The sequence below is a fragment of the Columba livia genome, chromosome 5 (assembly GCF_036013475.1).
Source record: "Columba livia isolate bColLiv1 breed racing homer chromosome 5, bColLiv1.pat.W.v2, whole genome shotgun sequence".
NCBI lineage: Eukaryota > Metazoa > Chordata > Aves > Columbiformes > Columbidae > Columba > Columba livia.
In genome coordinates this window covers 41,327,755-41,344,915 of record NC_088606.1, presented here as the reverse complement: position 1 = coordinate 41,344,915, position 17,161 = coordinate 41,327,755, and the positions used below count along the sequence as shown (strand labels likewise).

The 17,161-nt window shown below is 42.5% G+C and overlaps 1 protein-coding gene across 2 annotated transcripts in view; it reads left to right on the top strand.

The window, feature by feature from the left end:
• The first annotated feature begins 9,181 nt into the window (after nucleotides 1–9,181).
• The window catches only part of LOC102097638 (carbohydrate sulfotransferase 9), a 42,235-nt gene continuing 34,255 nt past the window's right edge, over nucleotides 9,182–17,161 (top strand). The window contains exon 1 of one of the 2 annotated variants that reach the window (XM_065064611.1): nucleotides 9,182–9,450. In XM_065064611.1, coding sequence (XP_064920683.1) covers nucleotides 9,408–9,450 — 43 coding nt within the window. In that variant the 5' untranslated portion in view covers nucleotides 9,182–9,407. The remainder of the gene's footprint in view (nucleotides 9,451–17,161) is intronic. The other variant, XM_021287212.2, reaches the window with a different exon arrangement.

The following is a 17,161-nucleotide window of genomic DNA, read 5'->3' as shown; positions in this document are numbered from 1 at the left end:
CCAGCTGTGTCAGGCCATGACAGGTAGGTGTCCCTCCTGTGCCAGCCTTTGCACACTTTGACTATTTTTCCTTAGTGTTTCTCCTTTCAGCTGAGAAGCATCAGTACCCAGTTGAAAGTATGAGCAGTTAAAGTAGGAGTTTCCCTAGAATAGCTAATAAATTGCAATTACCTGTGAGCAACATAAGGCAGGGTGAGTACTACTAGTACTTACAATGGTATTTCTGGCATTTTGTGTTAGACCACATGTGGAATACTGTGTTCGGCTTTTGGGTTCCCCAATTCAAGGCAGATTTCAACCACCCTGAGCAAGTTTAGTGAAGGCCACTGAAATGCTCAGGGGCTGGGGCTTGTTCAGCTGGGAGAAGGTGATGGTGTAGCACCGTAATACCATTTGCTGTTGTTGGTAGCAGGCCATGAGCTTAGTGCTGCATCTGCAAGGCCTCAGGAATGAGGCGTACCAGGCTTCCTTTTCTGGATTTTTCTTGACCTGCCTGTACCCTTAGTTTACTTAGCTACAACAAGGGTTTCTCTAACTGGCCAGATGTCTGTGGTTGGTTTGTTTTACTTCTGTTTATCTCTGCGTGGTGCAACCATAGCTTTACACATGTAAGAGCAACAAGCAACTGTTTTATGTAGAATGAGATATTCATGACCAAAACAATGACATGGTGGAGAGAAAGGCAGGCATGATATGACAACAGAGACCTTTAGAAGTGGAAGCAACGGATGTAACATAGAGAAGTACATATGGATGATGGGACTGGAGACTCTATAATCATATATTGGTGAGTGGTTGCTCACCAGTGGTCAAGTATGTGTGTGGTGGTGGGGGAGGATGTTTGTTGTTTATTTGGTTGGGGTTTCATTGTTGTTACTTTTTTTTTTTTAAAAAAAAAGGGCAGAACCAGAATTGAGCAAAACTCTGCTGTCGACCAATGAGAAAAGAGAAAGATGCAAAAGCATGTTAGCTAACGTAAAAAGAACCATAAGTGGATCCTAGAGGGATGAGGAAGCAAGCAGCAGCATATTCTTCCCAACAAAGGACTCCAGATGCTGACAGCTTTGCATTATCCTTTCCAGCAGTCTGGAGCTATTGACCTTGAGACCCAGAGGAGCAACAGAAGGGTGAAAATAACCCTTAGGAAAGGGATAGAAATGGAGAAATGTGTGTTATGATTTTAACTGTATTACTGCAATTACTTCTGTATAAAAGTTCTCTAACCGCATTTTTAGTCTTTCTTTTCCTGTAATAATTAGATATAGCTTAACCTAATTCAAGGATTGCTATTACGTTTTCCATATGCTAACAATAAATTCTTAGCTTTACTTTTATGTTATGCTTCCTCTTTGCCTATAAACAATATCTTCAGTGTAGCAGAAGAGGCAACTTCAGGAGGAGCCAATAGCAGCCATCCAGTAAATGTGGAGAAGTTGTCAGGAAAGCAGTCTGCTTTTTGCAGTTGTGTGTGGTGGGAGGATGAGACACAACAGCATAATTGCAAACTAGAGGTTCCGATTAAGGGTAGAGAAATTCCTCTGTGAGGCCAGTGAATCAGTGGAACAGGCTGCCTGGAGCTTGTGCTGCTTGTCCTTGCGAGGTTTTCAGCCTTCAGCAATGTGGCCTTGCAGCTGACCCTGCTGGCTCAGGAGGTTAATCTTTGGTACCTCCTGAGGTCCCTTTCCATCTAAATTAGTCTATGGACCTATTTACAGTAAATTCTAAATGAAACCCAAGTTTACTTTGCTGTAACTTGACTGCTTCATAGTCAAGCTTTTTGAAGACAACAAATAGGAGTTACCCAGGCTGTCAAACACAGCACTTAGCTATTTGCAAATGAGGATTATAGGCTTTTGATTTAGTTACAGTCTGTCTTCTTTAAATATATAGGCCATTAATTTATATTTCTTTTTAATTTATATCTTTGAATTGAATGGAAAATGTAAAGACTAGTTCTGTCACCATAGCCCACTGCTAGGGGGAGAGTGGCTCTCCTGAGGAAGAACCTGGAATTTAACAACTTGTTCTTCTGAAATTCTCAGCATCCTGCGTCACAGTAGTCTCTTGGTGACAAAGTGTATTTTCTGTAGAGCAAATAACTAATCTGAGTGTGATTAGGTTGAGCAGAACATATTTTGGGTAGGATGTATTCTTTATCATTGACTTTGCACTTGATCTTCAGTATTGAAACATGAAAGGAATTATTTGAAATGGAAAAAGGACTGTTTTCTCTCTAGAACTGCTCATACTTAGTGTCAAAAAGTGAGCTGAATGCTTTAAGAGACTTAATACCTTCATGTAGTATCAAGTAAGACAGTGAAATTTCCTTTCTTAAAGAGTAATAGTTATGGAGACGTTTTCTTTGTGGTTGCTTTTTGGTGGGGTTTCTTGGTTGGTTGGTTTTTCCTCCCTCTCAAGCTGAAAAAAAAAAGTTGACTGACTTTCTTTATATCCTGACAATAGCTGGTGTCTTTCTAGTTCCTGAAAGCTAGCTGCAGGCTGTCTGCTCTACTAAACCTATTTATTTGCCATTCTGAGCTTCTGTTTTTCCACACATTTGTGAGAACAGAAGAAACACTGAGCCCTAATGAGGGTGGGAAAGAGTGGTCATAGTCTGGAAGATACTGAGAACCTCTGGTCTCTGAGAATGAACACTGTACAATCTTCAAGGCATAATACATGCTGCTTTCTGCTAGCAAGCCTTCCACCTGTGCCAAATGTGGCGCCTGGTTTGGGTGAACCATGTTATTTCCACCCATGTTGTAGAAAGCCATCAGGCAGTAAATAGTTTCCTGAAATTACTTTTAAGGAACACTAGAATTTTGATATAGGTTAATTGGGGAATCGGCGGCTACTCACACAAACATTTGCAAGCAACATCTCTGACTTAACTGCATGTGCGTAAATTATCATGGGTCCTGCACAAGTTTGTTTGGTTTTAGTAAATACATAAAATTTTGCTATATGCCAGCTATGTTTTTGAATACAGTTCTGGAGAAATTACAGTAGGTCAGTGCAGAAACCTATGACCTCAAAAAAGGAGAGGGGAAAGAAAGCCATTGGAAAAACAACTTCCTGAAAGTCTCAGTCCTAAATCTCACGTTAATTCTCAAGTAAAATATACTATATTTCCTCAGTCTTCAGGTTTTTGGTTTGTTAGTAATTCTCTGTCAGCTTGTTCTGCAGAAAATACAAGGGTGGATTGGGTAATAAATTGCACTGCAGATGATTAACTGCCAAGTTATTCAAGCCTATTTTAGATAAGATTCATAAATACAGCTTAATGTTAAATAATGTACATGGAAGCAAAGAATACAGGTTGTTTTCTGTCGTGAGTTTATATATGTGCAATGACCAAAATACATGAAGTCTTTTGGGAGTTTGGATTTGTGGTTCAGGGGGTTGGAGGAAGGGGCAGCGCTGGTTAGAAGTGGGGAGTGAGCTGCCTTTGTCAACAGCAGGAACAAGATCAGCACGGTGTTTATCACTGCGCCTGCTGCAGGAAAGAAACTCAAAAGATCTTCTCTTTAAGCGCAGGGAGGGGGAAATCTCAAGAGCTGTAAAACATGCTGCTAAATCAAACAGATACCATTTTATTTGAAATCCATGATGAGTGTGACCTTGTGCTTTATGAAGGACAATTCTCAAATTGTTTGCTCTCCACGGTGACTATCGTCAAATCTGCAATTGGGGCTCAGGAGTATTTGCCTTGAGTGCAACAGCCCAAACAGTGGCTACTTCATCCCTCCCTGTAGTCCTTTCTGGTGGTGTGTTTGCCAACACCTAACTCGCTTCCATTTTTTTTTTTAAGGTGAAATTGCAGTGTAAAAGATCAGCTCCTGAAATCAGATGTGTGGCGATGAGTTTTTAGGTGAGGAAGCCACCTGAACACCAGTGGCTCAGCAACCGATGTGTGGACATTTTCTGAGGTGGCAGTTCTAGTGCACCCTCTGCTGCTTACCTATACCTGCAATTTCTCATCTTACTCAAGTAACAACTGAATCTTTGAATTGTGACAGAACAAAATTTTTGCATGTATCCCAATGTGTTGTAGAAGATTACTATGAAAAATTGCATCTTCTCCCAAGAGTGGCCCTAACGCCAGTGGTTTTCCTGGTTGCAGTTATTAACAGCACAAACCCAAGTTCAACAGTTGGTTTGATACTGTATGCTGCTTTGATTTAGGGGGAAAAAATGACCAATGCGACTAGAAAAGCAGGTTGTACACAGCATAAACACCAAGAAGGACAAAGGCAAATTTTCTGTTTCATACTTTGCTCTTGAAGACTTACCAGTCATGAAAAAGTGAGAGCAGCTATTCTTCGAGTAATGAAGCTCTTGCCTCAGAAGTAGTGTAACAGAGTAGGGAGCCAAGCTGCTTTTCCACTATTAAGGTAAACTTGAAATGCTATCTTCCTCTGAAAAGAATCTAGATGAATTTCAGATACAAAGCAGCCATTTTCAATTTTGAATCAGGATTATTTGGTTGTTAAGTGATTGGTTTTTTTCATTTCCATTGCAGACTTCCACAGTATTTTCCCAAATTATCAAAGACAGGATGTTGAAGATAGCAATGTATGATGGCAAAATCTGAAATTAAAAGTAAGCTGAGAACAATTTTAGCATTTTGTAACATTTTTAGCTCTGCTCCTAGTACTGTGAAGAGTTCAGCCATTTAGCTTAGCAAGCAAAGTCTGGGAGTGGAAATGAACTATTGTAACTGTGTGGGATATATGGTCTTCAACAAAAACTTTCATCCTAAGCTAAAATCCCTTTATGGCTTAGCATGGAAGAGTTCTTAATATTACAGAATGCTGGGTTTCCTGTCATTGAGTGGTCTGTTTTAAGACGCACAATCCATTCTCAGCGGCTAGTGCTCTTCCGGAGGTAGATAAGAGTACTGAGGAGGGGGAAATTATGTTAATAAATTGTATCTTGAAACACTTTAGGGATGAATGTCCAGAAGCCTGAAAACATACAATCCCACATGTTATGTAATGGTGCAGTGGACGGGAAGACTCTGTGGGGGGCACTGGGAATTGGACAGAATCCTCCTGAAGAAAAAATTTTTAACTTGCAGGTGACCTGAATTGCAAAGTCACAGACTGTTCCCATGGTGATTATTTTGTCTTATTTACTGAAAGCTAAGACTGAGGCCTTTGTAGACTGGCAAACACTAATGTTTTGAATGCTGGGCAGAGACGGCCTGGTTATTTGCTCTGGTCTTTCTCTCTTCACAAAGTGATGCATAATGGCATCCACTGTAATCCACCATAAAGTGAGTCACCACTTATGACAAGTTTTTTGTTACCTGCTTACTAGCCATAAGTCATGACTATAACGTTAGAGACCATTTAAATTCTGAAGGCTGCTTGCTGCCTGTTTTCCTGTGTTCCTGCTCATTAACTTCCACCTTGAAGTAAATTCATTTAATCACAGCTTGCATATTTATATGGTATATGAGTTCCCTTTGCTGAAGTCCCTTTTGAAAAGGATCAGTGGTGCTATAATAACTTATGTTGGAGGTGGAAACCAGGTCCTTCCCATTCGTTCATAAAAGGTTTTAAGATATCCCATTTTCCAGGCTCTCTTTACACATATTAGCTCTCAGATAACACTGTTCTTTAAAGTACCTGGGTATTTTTGGCCTGATTTCTTGGGGATGGTAGTAGATGGCCACAGCAGAACAATGCATATTTTCTTTTTCAGGTGTTAAAATATGGCCAGACTAAAGTGAGAGTTTGTCTGGAACGTAACTAGATACCAAATGTGATCTGAACTTCCCCTTTGAAAGGAGAGGCTGGCTGAAGGAACGAGTGGGCTGTCAGAGGACAGAGCAAGTGGTCCACGCTGCATGAAAGCACTTCTAACCCTTTGAGTATGGGCTTTCTCAAACACTGAGGATGAAGAGGTCTGGGGTGAGGGGATCTAGTGATGCTGGGGCTGCGCTGCCTGAGGAGCAAGCAGAATGAAAGGCAGCGCTGCGAAGGCTGACTGAGACTAACCTGGAAACTGTTCTCCTGAAACAGGACCTGGCTTCACTTGCTCCACTGGTCCCTTCACTTGATTTCCCAGTGCCCTGAGCTCAGGAGAGCAGGAGGCAGTGTTGCTACTGAGCATGCTGAACAACTCCTGCAGCTCAGCCGTGGCTCATAAGCACCCTCCTCCAAATGCCTACACCATTTTTTTTTGGCACAAGTTGGTAATAACACAGCTGTATTTGATTAGGTTCTAGAAAAAAAATGTGCCTGGAGTTTACTACTGCCTTTGGTTTCTTTATAAAACAATATACATATATACGTGTTTTCCTACTGTTAATTTATTACTGTGGCTGAAAATCCTGGGAAAACACCAACATGGTATTGTCGAAAGTCATTCGGTATTAAAAAGAACTGATCTGTCAAGTTCGGAGAGGCAAAGCACCATTCAGCCATGGCAGGGAGCTATGGTAACCATCCACTTGGGCAAGCACATTCAAAACATCACCTTGAGGAGCACACCGGGTGAGTTTGATCTCTCTTAAAAAAAAAAAAAAAGTAATAACACGTTCCTACCCAGCCCCTTCTTGTTGGTGAGAATGAGGTCCAGCATAGCACCTCTCTTCATTGTCTCCTTTACCACTTGGAGAAGGAAGTTACCATCACTTCTTTTCAGGAGCCTGCTGGATTGCTTATGGTCTGCTGTGTTGCACAGGTATCAGAGTGCCTGAATTTCTCCATGAGGACCAGGACTTGTGAATGTAAGGCTCCTCCTGTCCGTCTATAGATGGCTTCATCCACTTAGTCTTCCTGGTTGGGTGGCCTGTAGCAGAACCCCACTATAATGTCACCTGTCCCTGCCCTCCCTTTAATACTGACCCATAAGCTCTCCGTCAGCTCCTCATCCATCCCCAAGTGGAGCTCCATGAACTCCAGACAGCCATTGATGCAGGGGGTGACACCCCCTCCTCATGTCTGCTGCCTGTCCCTCCTCAGGAGCCTCTCTGCTTCCATCCCGGCACATCTCTGTGATGCCAATAAGATCACAGCCCTGCAGGCACACGTACATCTCTAACTCTTGTTTGTTCCCCCTGCTACATGTGTTTCATAGAGATATTTCAGTTGGGCTCCAGTGAAGCTGACTTACTGGCTGGAGTGGCTGGAATTCCTTTGTGCTTCTCTTAGGGTTCTCTCCTGCCGACCTGTGGTCCTTCTCCAGGCATCTGTTGCTGGCTCCGGTGTCAAACTGGTAGGAGTTGGATGGACTGAGGCTTCCTCTCCCCTGGTATATTCCTTTTGATGTCTTCTCCCAGCTTCTCAACATCCCCAGTTCAGGGCCATCCTGAGCCAGAGGTTGTTTTGAAACTATGATACTTGGTAACCACGAGCAGACCTACCCTCTTTGGGTTTGTCCGTGGTCTCTTTTGGAGCCAAGAGAAGAGCAAAGTCACAGAAACCACTACATTTTTCACAAGCGATAGAAACCGAGAGACATGGAGAGGAGCAGTCTCTGGGATTCACTAGTAAGTGTCTCTTGGAGCAGGAGCAAGGGTCAGGGAGAAATTATGATGGTCTTCATCGCATCCGATATTTGCAGAGGAATTGTGTATTGTGGGTGTGATTGCAGATTTTCAAGTAGCTGCCTTGCAGCTCAAGATCTTGATTTTTTTTTTCTTTTTTTTTTTCTTTTTTTTTTTTTTTTTTTTTAAATTTTCCCGAGCAATTAATAGGTGAAGAGGAGCCAAGAGAAAAAGTGGTAGTGGTGGAAACGGATGTTCAAGTACTTTTCAGTTTGGGGTGGTACAAGTATGTTTGTGGTGAGCATATGCAGATCTCAGCAGTACATTTCAAAGCCTCCACTTCTTATTCGGAACAAGAGAGCGAAGTGCAACCTGTGTGTCGTCGGAGCAGAGCACCTGCCCAGCCATCACCCCTCCAAGCTGGCTGGCTGCTGGCGGGTGCTCCCTGCTGGGGCTGAGCAGAACCAGTACAGGGGTGTTGCTGGTGTGGGGGAATGAGCAGCATTCCTCTGTGAGGCAGCTGTGCTCACACTCTCCTCTGCTGCTGGGGCTCAGCTGGCTGAACGGTGCTGTCCTGAGAAAAGATTGTGGAGAAATTGATACGTGCTGACCCCATGACTTTCTTAATTTAATTGCAAGATAACTGTTGAGGACCTGTCCTAAAATCTTATTTCCTGCAGTTGGGTTGACAACATATGACCCACTCTCTCTTTCTTTTGATCCCTTTTCTGGCATATACTTTTCTAATTACATCAAGCATTGGCTATATGCCTTCATTTGCAAGGCTCTCTGTTGTTTATTCCCACCCTGCTAATTATCTTTCACCATTAATGAGATGCTAACTCCTGCATCTAATCTCTATGGCCAACTTAAACCTCTTTCAGACAAGCTCCTTCATGCTTTCTACCACGCTGCTTCTCAGGTTTGGGAGGCAGTTTGTGCAAACACTCTCAAGGGTCTCAAATCATCCTTCCCTTTCCTCTGCAGACCCCCGGCTCCCCTCTACCCCCGACTAGTTCCAGCCACATGTCCCCCCTCTCCTGTTCCCCTCCCAGCCTGCCAGGCTCAGCCTTGTCCCCAGCTCTGCCCTGGGCAGCACATCTTGGCACCAGGAGCTGCAGCCACCCAGAAGGAGTGAGTAGCAGAGATTTCTCCATGATGTCCTGGTGCCCACGCTCAGTGGCAGCTGCCGGTGGTGCTGCTGCAGTGCCAGCACCGCCTCCTGAAGCCTTATTTTGGGCTGCAAGTCACTGACAGATTTTTCCAACAGGCTGTTTAAAGGAAAACTGTGTTCCAGGCTGGGACAGGGGTACGGACTCAGTGCCATTTGGTTCTTCGTCCTGCCAGCTGGCGAGCATTGCTGTTCAGCTGCCACTTCAGTTTGTTAATACCTCGTGCAGCTTTTTTTTTTGCTTTAGTTTTCTGGTTTAAGATATGGTCAGAAGAAGAGATTAGTCACAAATTAGCTAGGTGAGCATTGCTTGAGTGCAGAAGGGAAGGTAACACAGAGTAAACAAAGCACAGACGTGTCTTGAGGAGCAGATACAGGGGAAAAGGCAGAAAACTTCACCCTGTGACAAACCGTGGTAAGCAAAGCAGAGAGAAAAGATTTTTCAAATCCAGCATTTCCTAATCCATTAGTGCCTGTGGAGTCACTGGCACAGCCTGTATATAAAGGGCTGAAGGCTGAGAAGAAAAAGAAGCCAGCTTTTTTTTTGTTGCCAGCTCAGCTGTTTGTCTGTTCATTAGAAACTCATGTCCCCCCTTCTGTGATCACCGTAATATTCACTGAGCCATCCAAGGCAAATATGGGGCCTTGGGACAAGCCGCCAGGTGTGCCTCAGGCAGGCTGTGTGGAAGCAAACGGGGACATCTCGGAGGAGAGAAGAAGGGGTTGCTGCTCCCCATCATGCAGCGCCTTAAGCAGCTCAGTTCTGTGGAAATGCAGAAGGGTAAGAAAATGTTCACAAGTGGTATTTTTTTATTTAACTATTATTTGAATGTGTTTGAAAAGGAAATTAAACCATGAGCCTGAAGGGTGTTTAAGTGTTCCAGGTTAAAAGCTTATATCCATATACTGGGTATTCAGAATATTTATTTTCTCACCTTCCACAAAGATAATAATTGTATTGCCTTCTGCATATTTTCTCCTTTCACAAAACCTTTCTTCAAACCTGTCTGAAATTTTTGTAAGGGTGCGTCCTGGTTTTGTTAAAAACAAGACCAGTTCTCTTTTAGTCACTAAAATCTTTTAACAAATCAGGATGGGGCTCTAAACATTTAACTTGATGGTGAAAGATGGGAGAAATAAATCACAATTTTTTGTCATTCCTGTACAGCTTTATAATAATCTTGTCCTCTCTCCCTATCACATACTTTTTACACTTCAAAATGAAACAAAGCACACATTATCTTTTCATTCAGTCTTTTCCTCTTATGAGTAACTAAGTACAAATATCAACTGCATAAATGTTATTTTTTTCCAAAATCTCAGGATGTTTTTAAAGGAGATACAAGGAAAAAAAAATGTATAACTGCAGGATCTGCTTGGCTTAGAAACTGGTATTGTTAATCAAGAGAGTTCATTTTTCAAACACCACTCAAATAGGTAACAAACATGGGTTACTTTCAAAGATACCGATCTCTTGTCTGCTCATGTCAGTCCAGTTTGGAGCAAACAAATATTTCCACCTCTCAACTTACCAGCACAAACAAGCCTGCAGAGAAACTCCTGTAAAAAGTGTCAGATCAGTATCACAGAAAAAAGCACGTGATCTCTTTACTCTGTTCGACATCTGAGAATTTTTACCGATGTATTTATCATCTGAACGAACAAAGCAAATGTTTTATGTGAATGTATTTTATGTAAAACCAATCTGTGGGTTGTTTGATGCCTCTTAACTCACAAGAATTCATTCCAGTACTTCCATGCATTAATGACGGGGCTTTTGTGAAAACTTTTGTCTTAAAACATTGCTGCTTTTATGTTTGTGCCCACTTCCGGCACCCTGTCCTGAATAGGCATCTTTGTGCGGGCAGAGGACACTGTCCAATGCGGTAACTAAACCTAACTGTGGCATTCTGTGGCCTTGAAAGACATTGCTTTCTGTTCAAACTCCAGGTGCTATGTTTCAGTAATGCTTTAACATTTCCATTAGAAGTATTAAACAGTTAAAAAGTTGATATTAAGTTGTTATGATTAGTGGTCAGAGATTGCTCCTATAATGAAGAAAAGCAGTTCGTTGCCCATTGTATCTCCAGACTGTACGGGATGCAGCTGCACACAGACCCCTAATTCCTCGTGTCTGTTCCCTGCGCTGCGTGCAGGAGTGCACAGGTACCCCAGCGGGGCACGCTGCCATGCTGCTGCGTTTGCCCTTAATGGTGCCTGGTGGGCACTCCCCTGCTTACATGCAATTGCTTGTAAGGAATTGAGGTGACCTTGCTTAACTTTGTGTTCCCTTTCATCCACATCATCCCGGTCCCTTTGCTTGTCAACCCTGTCCATCACTCCCTCACGGGGCTGCTGGTAACTCTCTCCTTTCCACATCATAATGCACACAGCTTTCTGTTCCATGCTCTAGAATAGCTGTTCTGCAGAATTGCTTGTGCCTCCTGGAAAAACAGAAACAAAATCAAAACGGGTTTGTTTTAATAGTGTATGACAGGGACAGAAAATTCTGTTCTGTCCTCGAATATTTATGCTCCCTAGAGTTGTTGTTTCTCTTCATGCTCTACAGGAAAGACTACACAATGTGTGCACTGGTGCTAAGTAAAGGTAGCTAGGAAGAATTGTCTTTTATCTTTGACACAAAAAAAATGCTACAGAAGTCTCTTCCAAAAACCTGAACCACACAATAAGCTTTCAAAGAAGAGAAACGGTTCACTATGTTCACAGGTTTATTAATATTTCTCAATAAAATCAAAGGTCATACAGTTCTCAAGTGGTCAAACAATGGTGTACCACAATGGCTGTTTCATCATCTCTCTCCCCCCTCAAGCCTGAACATGCTTTCAGCTTCTCACCAGGGTCTAAATGAAGACATTAAATGCATTAGGGTTAGGGCTGAATATTTCTCACACACAGTGTGGATTTCACAGAAAAATTAGGAATAAATAGAACTACGACTGTCCTCTGCAGAAATCTGTCCTTTGGGGTTCAAAAGAGTCTGTTGTCCAGGCTCACAATGATGGATTTAAACTGGTGAACAGTTTGATCCAGATAGAAGGAAGATGGTGTTACAGAAAGATTTAAATTTCACTCAGGAGAAGCTAAAATCATGGTGCTAAAATACAACAATAACCTGATCTGGTAATGTTATAATCTGCAATATCTTGGCAATATCTGTTTACTCTGGGCAAACATGGTGCTGGTGAATGGTGCTCGTTTTGCAGCCCTGTAGGAGAAAGTCCTTTGTCTATTTAGGGGGCACGTCCTGTGCTCCCACGGTTGCTTCATCGCCTCAGCTCCACTGCAGGGCCCTCCTGCCTGCCCTGCCAAGAGGAAACCTCAGGGAAAGAGGCGGTGAGACAGGGGTTGCCCAGCCAGGGGAGTGGATGTTTCTTACTAAGGGCTCCTCTTAATTCTAAGCCACCAACTCTGACTGAATCCTCCTACCACAAAAAAGCACTGTCTGCTACCAGGAGCATTGTCTTCATTGTCAGCCAAGCAGAGGCAGTTGTGCCAGGAGCAGGGTAGGAAAAAGAGCGTGTCAAGAAGCCACACAAAGAGCTTGTGTACGAGGAGAAGGAATCAAAACCTGGGAGACCCGAAACTCCGCGGGAGCGTGGCAGACAGACTGGAGATGCTCTGTTGTGAGGTGTGTCTCACGCTAAGTGCCTGGAGAGCCACGTGGAAGGGAAGTAAAGCAGCTGTTGAAACAGTTGCTGGATCAGAGGCTAGATATCTGCCAAAATACAGGGTAAGTTAAGGAAAGTCAATCAGGTACCAAAGAACACTGAATTTCCAGAAATAAAGCAATACAGTTACCGTCCTTACGATAAAATTGAGTAAAAAGCTGTCGGGAAGAGGCTATCTGATCCAAGGCCATCTTGTAATAGGACGCTGACATCCAAAACTGAGGAGAGCACAGATGGAATTTTCCAATTTGAACTTAGAAAACAACAATCAAACTGCACCAGGATGCAAAATAAAACCACCAAGCGCTGAAAGGGCAAAAGCCTCTATTATCTGGGATGATATTAAACAAACACCAGAAAGAACAGCAATAAAAATGGGCAGAGAATAGAAGTTGAAAGGTTCAAGGAGTCTTCACAAGGAAATAACAGGCTGAAGCAGCTGCCATTTTTTGTAAAGAAACTGTATACCTGTCAGGAGCAAAACCATTTTACAGAAGCTCAAAGACAAGGACTGAAAATGCTTGCCAAGAAACCAAGTAAATGTATTTTGTGCAACACAAAATAATTATTTTGAAGACATTAAACGGAAAGCTGTGTCAAGAGACTAGGATTTCTCCTTCTTGGATGACATCTTAATACACATTTTTCAAGCAGTGAGGTATTAAATTCATGTGCAGTTAGAAAATAGATGAGAAAAATGTATTCATGTTAAACATGATTGAGAATGTACGGCACAGAAATAATTTCCCAGGTGTAAGTAATTTAAAGATAAAATAATACATTGGAAATAAATAGCTTAAAATTGTTTTAAGAGAAAAGAATATTTATTCCATGCTTGTAAACATGCCAGGGCTTGTTAGGAGGATGTGTACATTAGGTAGACATATACTCACAGATATGATGATCGATTTAGAAATATTTTAAAGATGTGAGAAGGAAACTGCTGTAATAGAAGATGTACTGGGAAAAACAAAACACAAAACAAAACAAAACAACCCCAGCAAAACTAGTAATGTTTCTTTAGTGTTTCAGTAAAAACAGAGAGAGGAATTTGATAAATAGAACACCAAATAAAGCCTATTAAATGGCTTAATTCTGTAGTAGTTATGGAAAATGAAAGTGTACAATTTGCTTAGCTTTAGCTCCAGGGACTAGTGCAATATAAAAATGGCTAAAATTGTGTACTGTTAGCCCCAAATGAATGTAGATGTAGAAGTATATCAAAGAATGTGAAACATAAAAAACCAAACCAAAACAGAAATGCCCAAGAAAAGTTTGTAATGATAACTGCAGAAACTTAAGATCTGCAGTGGAAAGTGGCCTAGATTTGTTGTGTGTGCTTGAAAGAAATTCTGTACCAGTTTGGATTATTTTCTGAATTCACAGAAATAGTACTGTTGAAGCACTAAATATGTAATCTCATTAAAAAAATAAGATAAACAATATCTGGTACATTTGTGATACCATACTACATGCAATGACTGCTTATAAATAGTACCCAATTTGATTACTATAAACTCAAATATTTTCCAAAAGGATATGGCTGTACCCATTTTCTGTTGTGTATTGAGTATCCACAATCCAATATTCCTATGGACAAAAGTACAGACATTTTAAATGACTAGATAGTCAAACCCAAACTCTTAATTGGCCTAGCTAAAAATATTTGAAACTAGGAAGTTTTAGTAAAAAGCAGAGAACTGGACTTCCTTACAATATAACGGGCAGTATTAAAAATGGGAATATTGTGACCTGTTACTTGCACAAGGGAAAAACAAAACTGAAAATATTTAAGAAAAAGCAGACTTGATATAGTGACAAACAAGGTGGAAAAGACTGGAGGCTGTTCTAAATTTTCATTTGGTTCCTGAAAGAAGATTATTGAACATGATCAGGCATATAAAAGGAATAGTGAACATTTGAATTCTTACACAAAAAGGGGAAGGGGGGAATAAAAAGAGAAATAGGAGTTTCTAAGTTAAAATACAGGACAGGCTGTTAAAATTTGATGGCTTTGAGGGACAGGAGTGAGCCAAACATTGTAGAGAGCAAATCCTAGGAGCTGTTTTGGAGAGTCACGAAATGACATTTGAAAAGACCTTGTGTCATCTCTTTTTCTTGTGGTAGACAGAGTTGTAAAGATAATTGTCCCTTTCCAAAACTGGCACGATCCGCCCAGATCAGCTGTTGATGGGAGGCAAGGCAAGATGCACCAGGTTTCCGTCAATACCTCGTTCTGTTCTAAGATCCTGTTTTGCCTCCTCCAGTCTTTTAACTATGTTAAAAATACGCCTTTCTTATAAGTTTTTGATTCAGTGTTCAGAGGTTTTGGTGTGATAGATTTGAGGGTCCCATGATTTAAACAGAAAATAAATTCAGAAAAACAGAGTTTTAAATTAGCCTGTGTTAGTCTAATTGGATTATCCATGAACTGGTGGATTGATAGTAGCAGCTTAGTTCACGCATTATTTCTGGCTTAGTTACTCACACTCCTCTTTTCCAGTAGAACAGGGGGAGTGAGGCACTGAACAAACAAGACAAGGAACAATGACAAAAAAAAATAAACCTGAATTGTGAACTGAACATTTCAGAGGATTAACTAATGGTCTTTTAGAAGGTTATTGAAAAGAAAATATGCAGTTCTGGCACAGCAGTATTATTTCCATTCACCATTTATCTTGCTTTCTCCAGTAAATGAGATTAAAGCTTCAGCAGCAGATATGAAATTTTGTTGGGAAGGTTGCTTTTCAAAAATGATTGGCTCCATGCACACAGGAGAACAAGGATTTGTGGGCACCTCATGGGGAACCAAAGGCCTGTAAGCCTCATGAACGCAACAGTTGCTGTGGCGCTGCAGGGAAGCCGGGAGCTTGTGCTGAGCACCTTGTGAACCCTCCAGCCGCAGGGAGTTGGTGTTAACTCAGGTTTAGATGGGAGGAATTGTTCACCCCCAAAGCGTGTAGGGCGCTTGTGGAGAATAGAGTCCATAAATTGTTGTCAGCCAGAGATTTAAGGAAGCTGTGGCTGCTGCAGGTGAGTGGGATCCTGCTGCTTTGAAGGGACAACCTGAGCAAAAGGGTTGAGTTTAACGAACACTATTGAAAATGTTTTTCACAAAATGCAGTGAACAAATTAAAATAATGCAAAATAAGCACTGCATAAGATAAATACAACAGCATAACGAGCAGAAAGATAAGAACCTTAACACTGACATTTTTTGAGTCGCAAGGCTGTCAGGGAGCTTGCTTTGGGCACCCATGGCAGGCTAAGGCTCCACCTGGGACCCAGAGTGCCCAGCCCTGGGAGCACCACCGGGCCCTGACCAGCCTCAGGCGGGGCCTGCCTAAACCCACAGGCCCCAGGCTCTGCTTAAACTCAGCCCAGGGCTCTCAGCCCCTGCCTGGCCCGGTGTGGTGCTGGTCTCCAGCTCAGCTGTGCCTGCCAAGCAGCTTGCTCTGGGCCTCCACCCATGGCCTGATGTCCTGGCATGGCCTGTCCCCACAGACCTGCCCACCTGTGCCTGGAGCTGACCCCAGCCCTGCAGGTTGGCTTTTTGGGCACCATGAGCCTGGGCCCTCTCAGCCGGACCCAGCTGCCATCTCTGGCTGCAGGCGTCAAGACAGGCCCTGCCACCCACCCTGGGGACCCCCTGTGCCTGGCCCTGCAGGAGCAGCCGCCATTGCTGCTCCCCAGCACAGAGGCAGGAGAACCTCCACGCATGCAGGCTTTCTTTGAGGAGCACTGCTCTGAGGAAGGGTCATGGTTTTAATCTCTAATCATTAGTCCAGAGCCATGCTATGAAAAATGAGTAAGCAGGTGAGTAGGTATTTAATTTGACTCCCTGTTTCTAACTTGGTGTGCGGTTGTGTTTTGTGGTACCTGAACCCTGCAGCTCTGTCCTGCTGTCAGCTCTGACTGCAGAAGATAAAAGGCTGGAGCCTGTGGTGATCACTTGCTTGCCTCTTAACTCTCCCCCTCCTTCTTTTGGCCTAGCTTAGGTTAAATGCCTTGGTTTGCAAAAATTGGTGTGTATACTGTGTTTGAAAGATTGTGTGTTTCTTTCCTGCCTCTTCTTTAAGTGACATGTTTTAGTGGTGGTTCCCAAGACGCTACAGAGTCTGCTTTACCTGAAATTCTTCTGTTCCTCTTAACAGGAAACTTGTTTTCTTCTCCAAAGAGTATCTGATAACCCCCAGATTAATAAGGGAAGCTTTAAATCTCATACTTTATACTCTGCAAAAAATCTCCATCCTTGGTTAGTCTTACACCAGAAGATCCAGCTCTGGCTATTTATAGAAGACCTTGGTGAAATGACTGCCTGGCATTAGTGATCAGCAGAAAGGCCTCACGGGACTGTAACAACTGCTTCTCTAGTTCACTCTCCTAAAAATACAGTGCAGAGCTCTGCATGACTGGAAAAACACACTGTATTCACTGTCCCATTGGTCAGCTCTGGCCCATCTTTGTCTACTGGTTCAAACGATTACGTACAGTACAAAACTTTTTAACAGCTTCTGAACACGAAACAAATTCAGAAGAGCGAGATGCCTGAAATTCTCCCTTTTCTGCTCCAGGCAGCTGCCAGTTGAGTCATGTAGGAGGAGGAAAAACTGGTAGAATATCCAGATATGAGGATTGCCTGGTTCTGTGAGTAAAGATCTTGCATTCCTGAGTACGGGAAGGCTGTCAGCTAATATTTTGCCAGCTACCATCTTTTCAGTAGGCACTTGCAGTGTTTGACTACAGGATTTTGCATAGGACCTAGGATGAGGGCCTAGGTTTGGGTCAGACCTTCTCATCTCA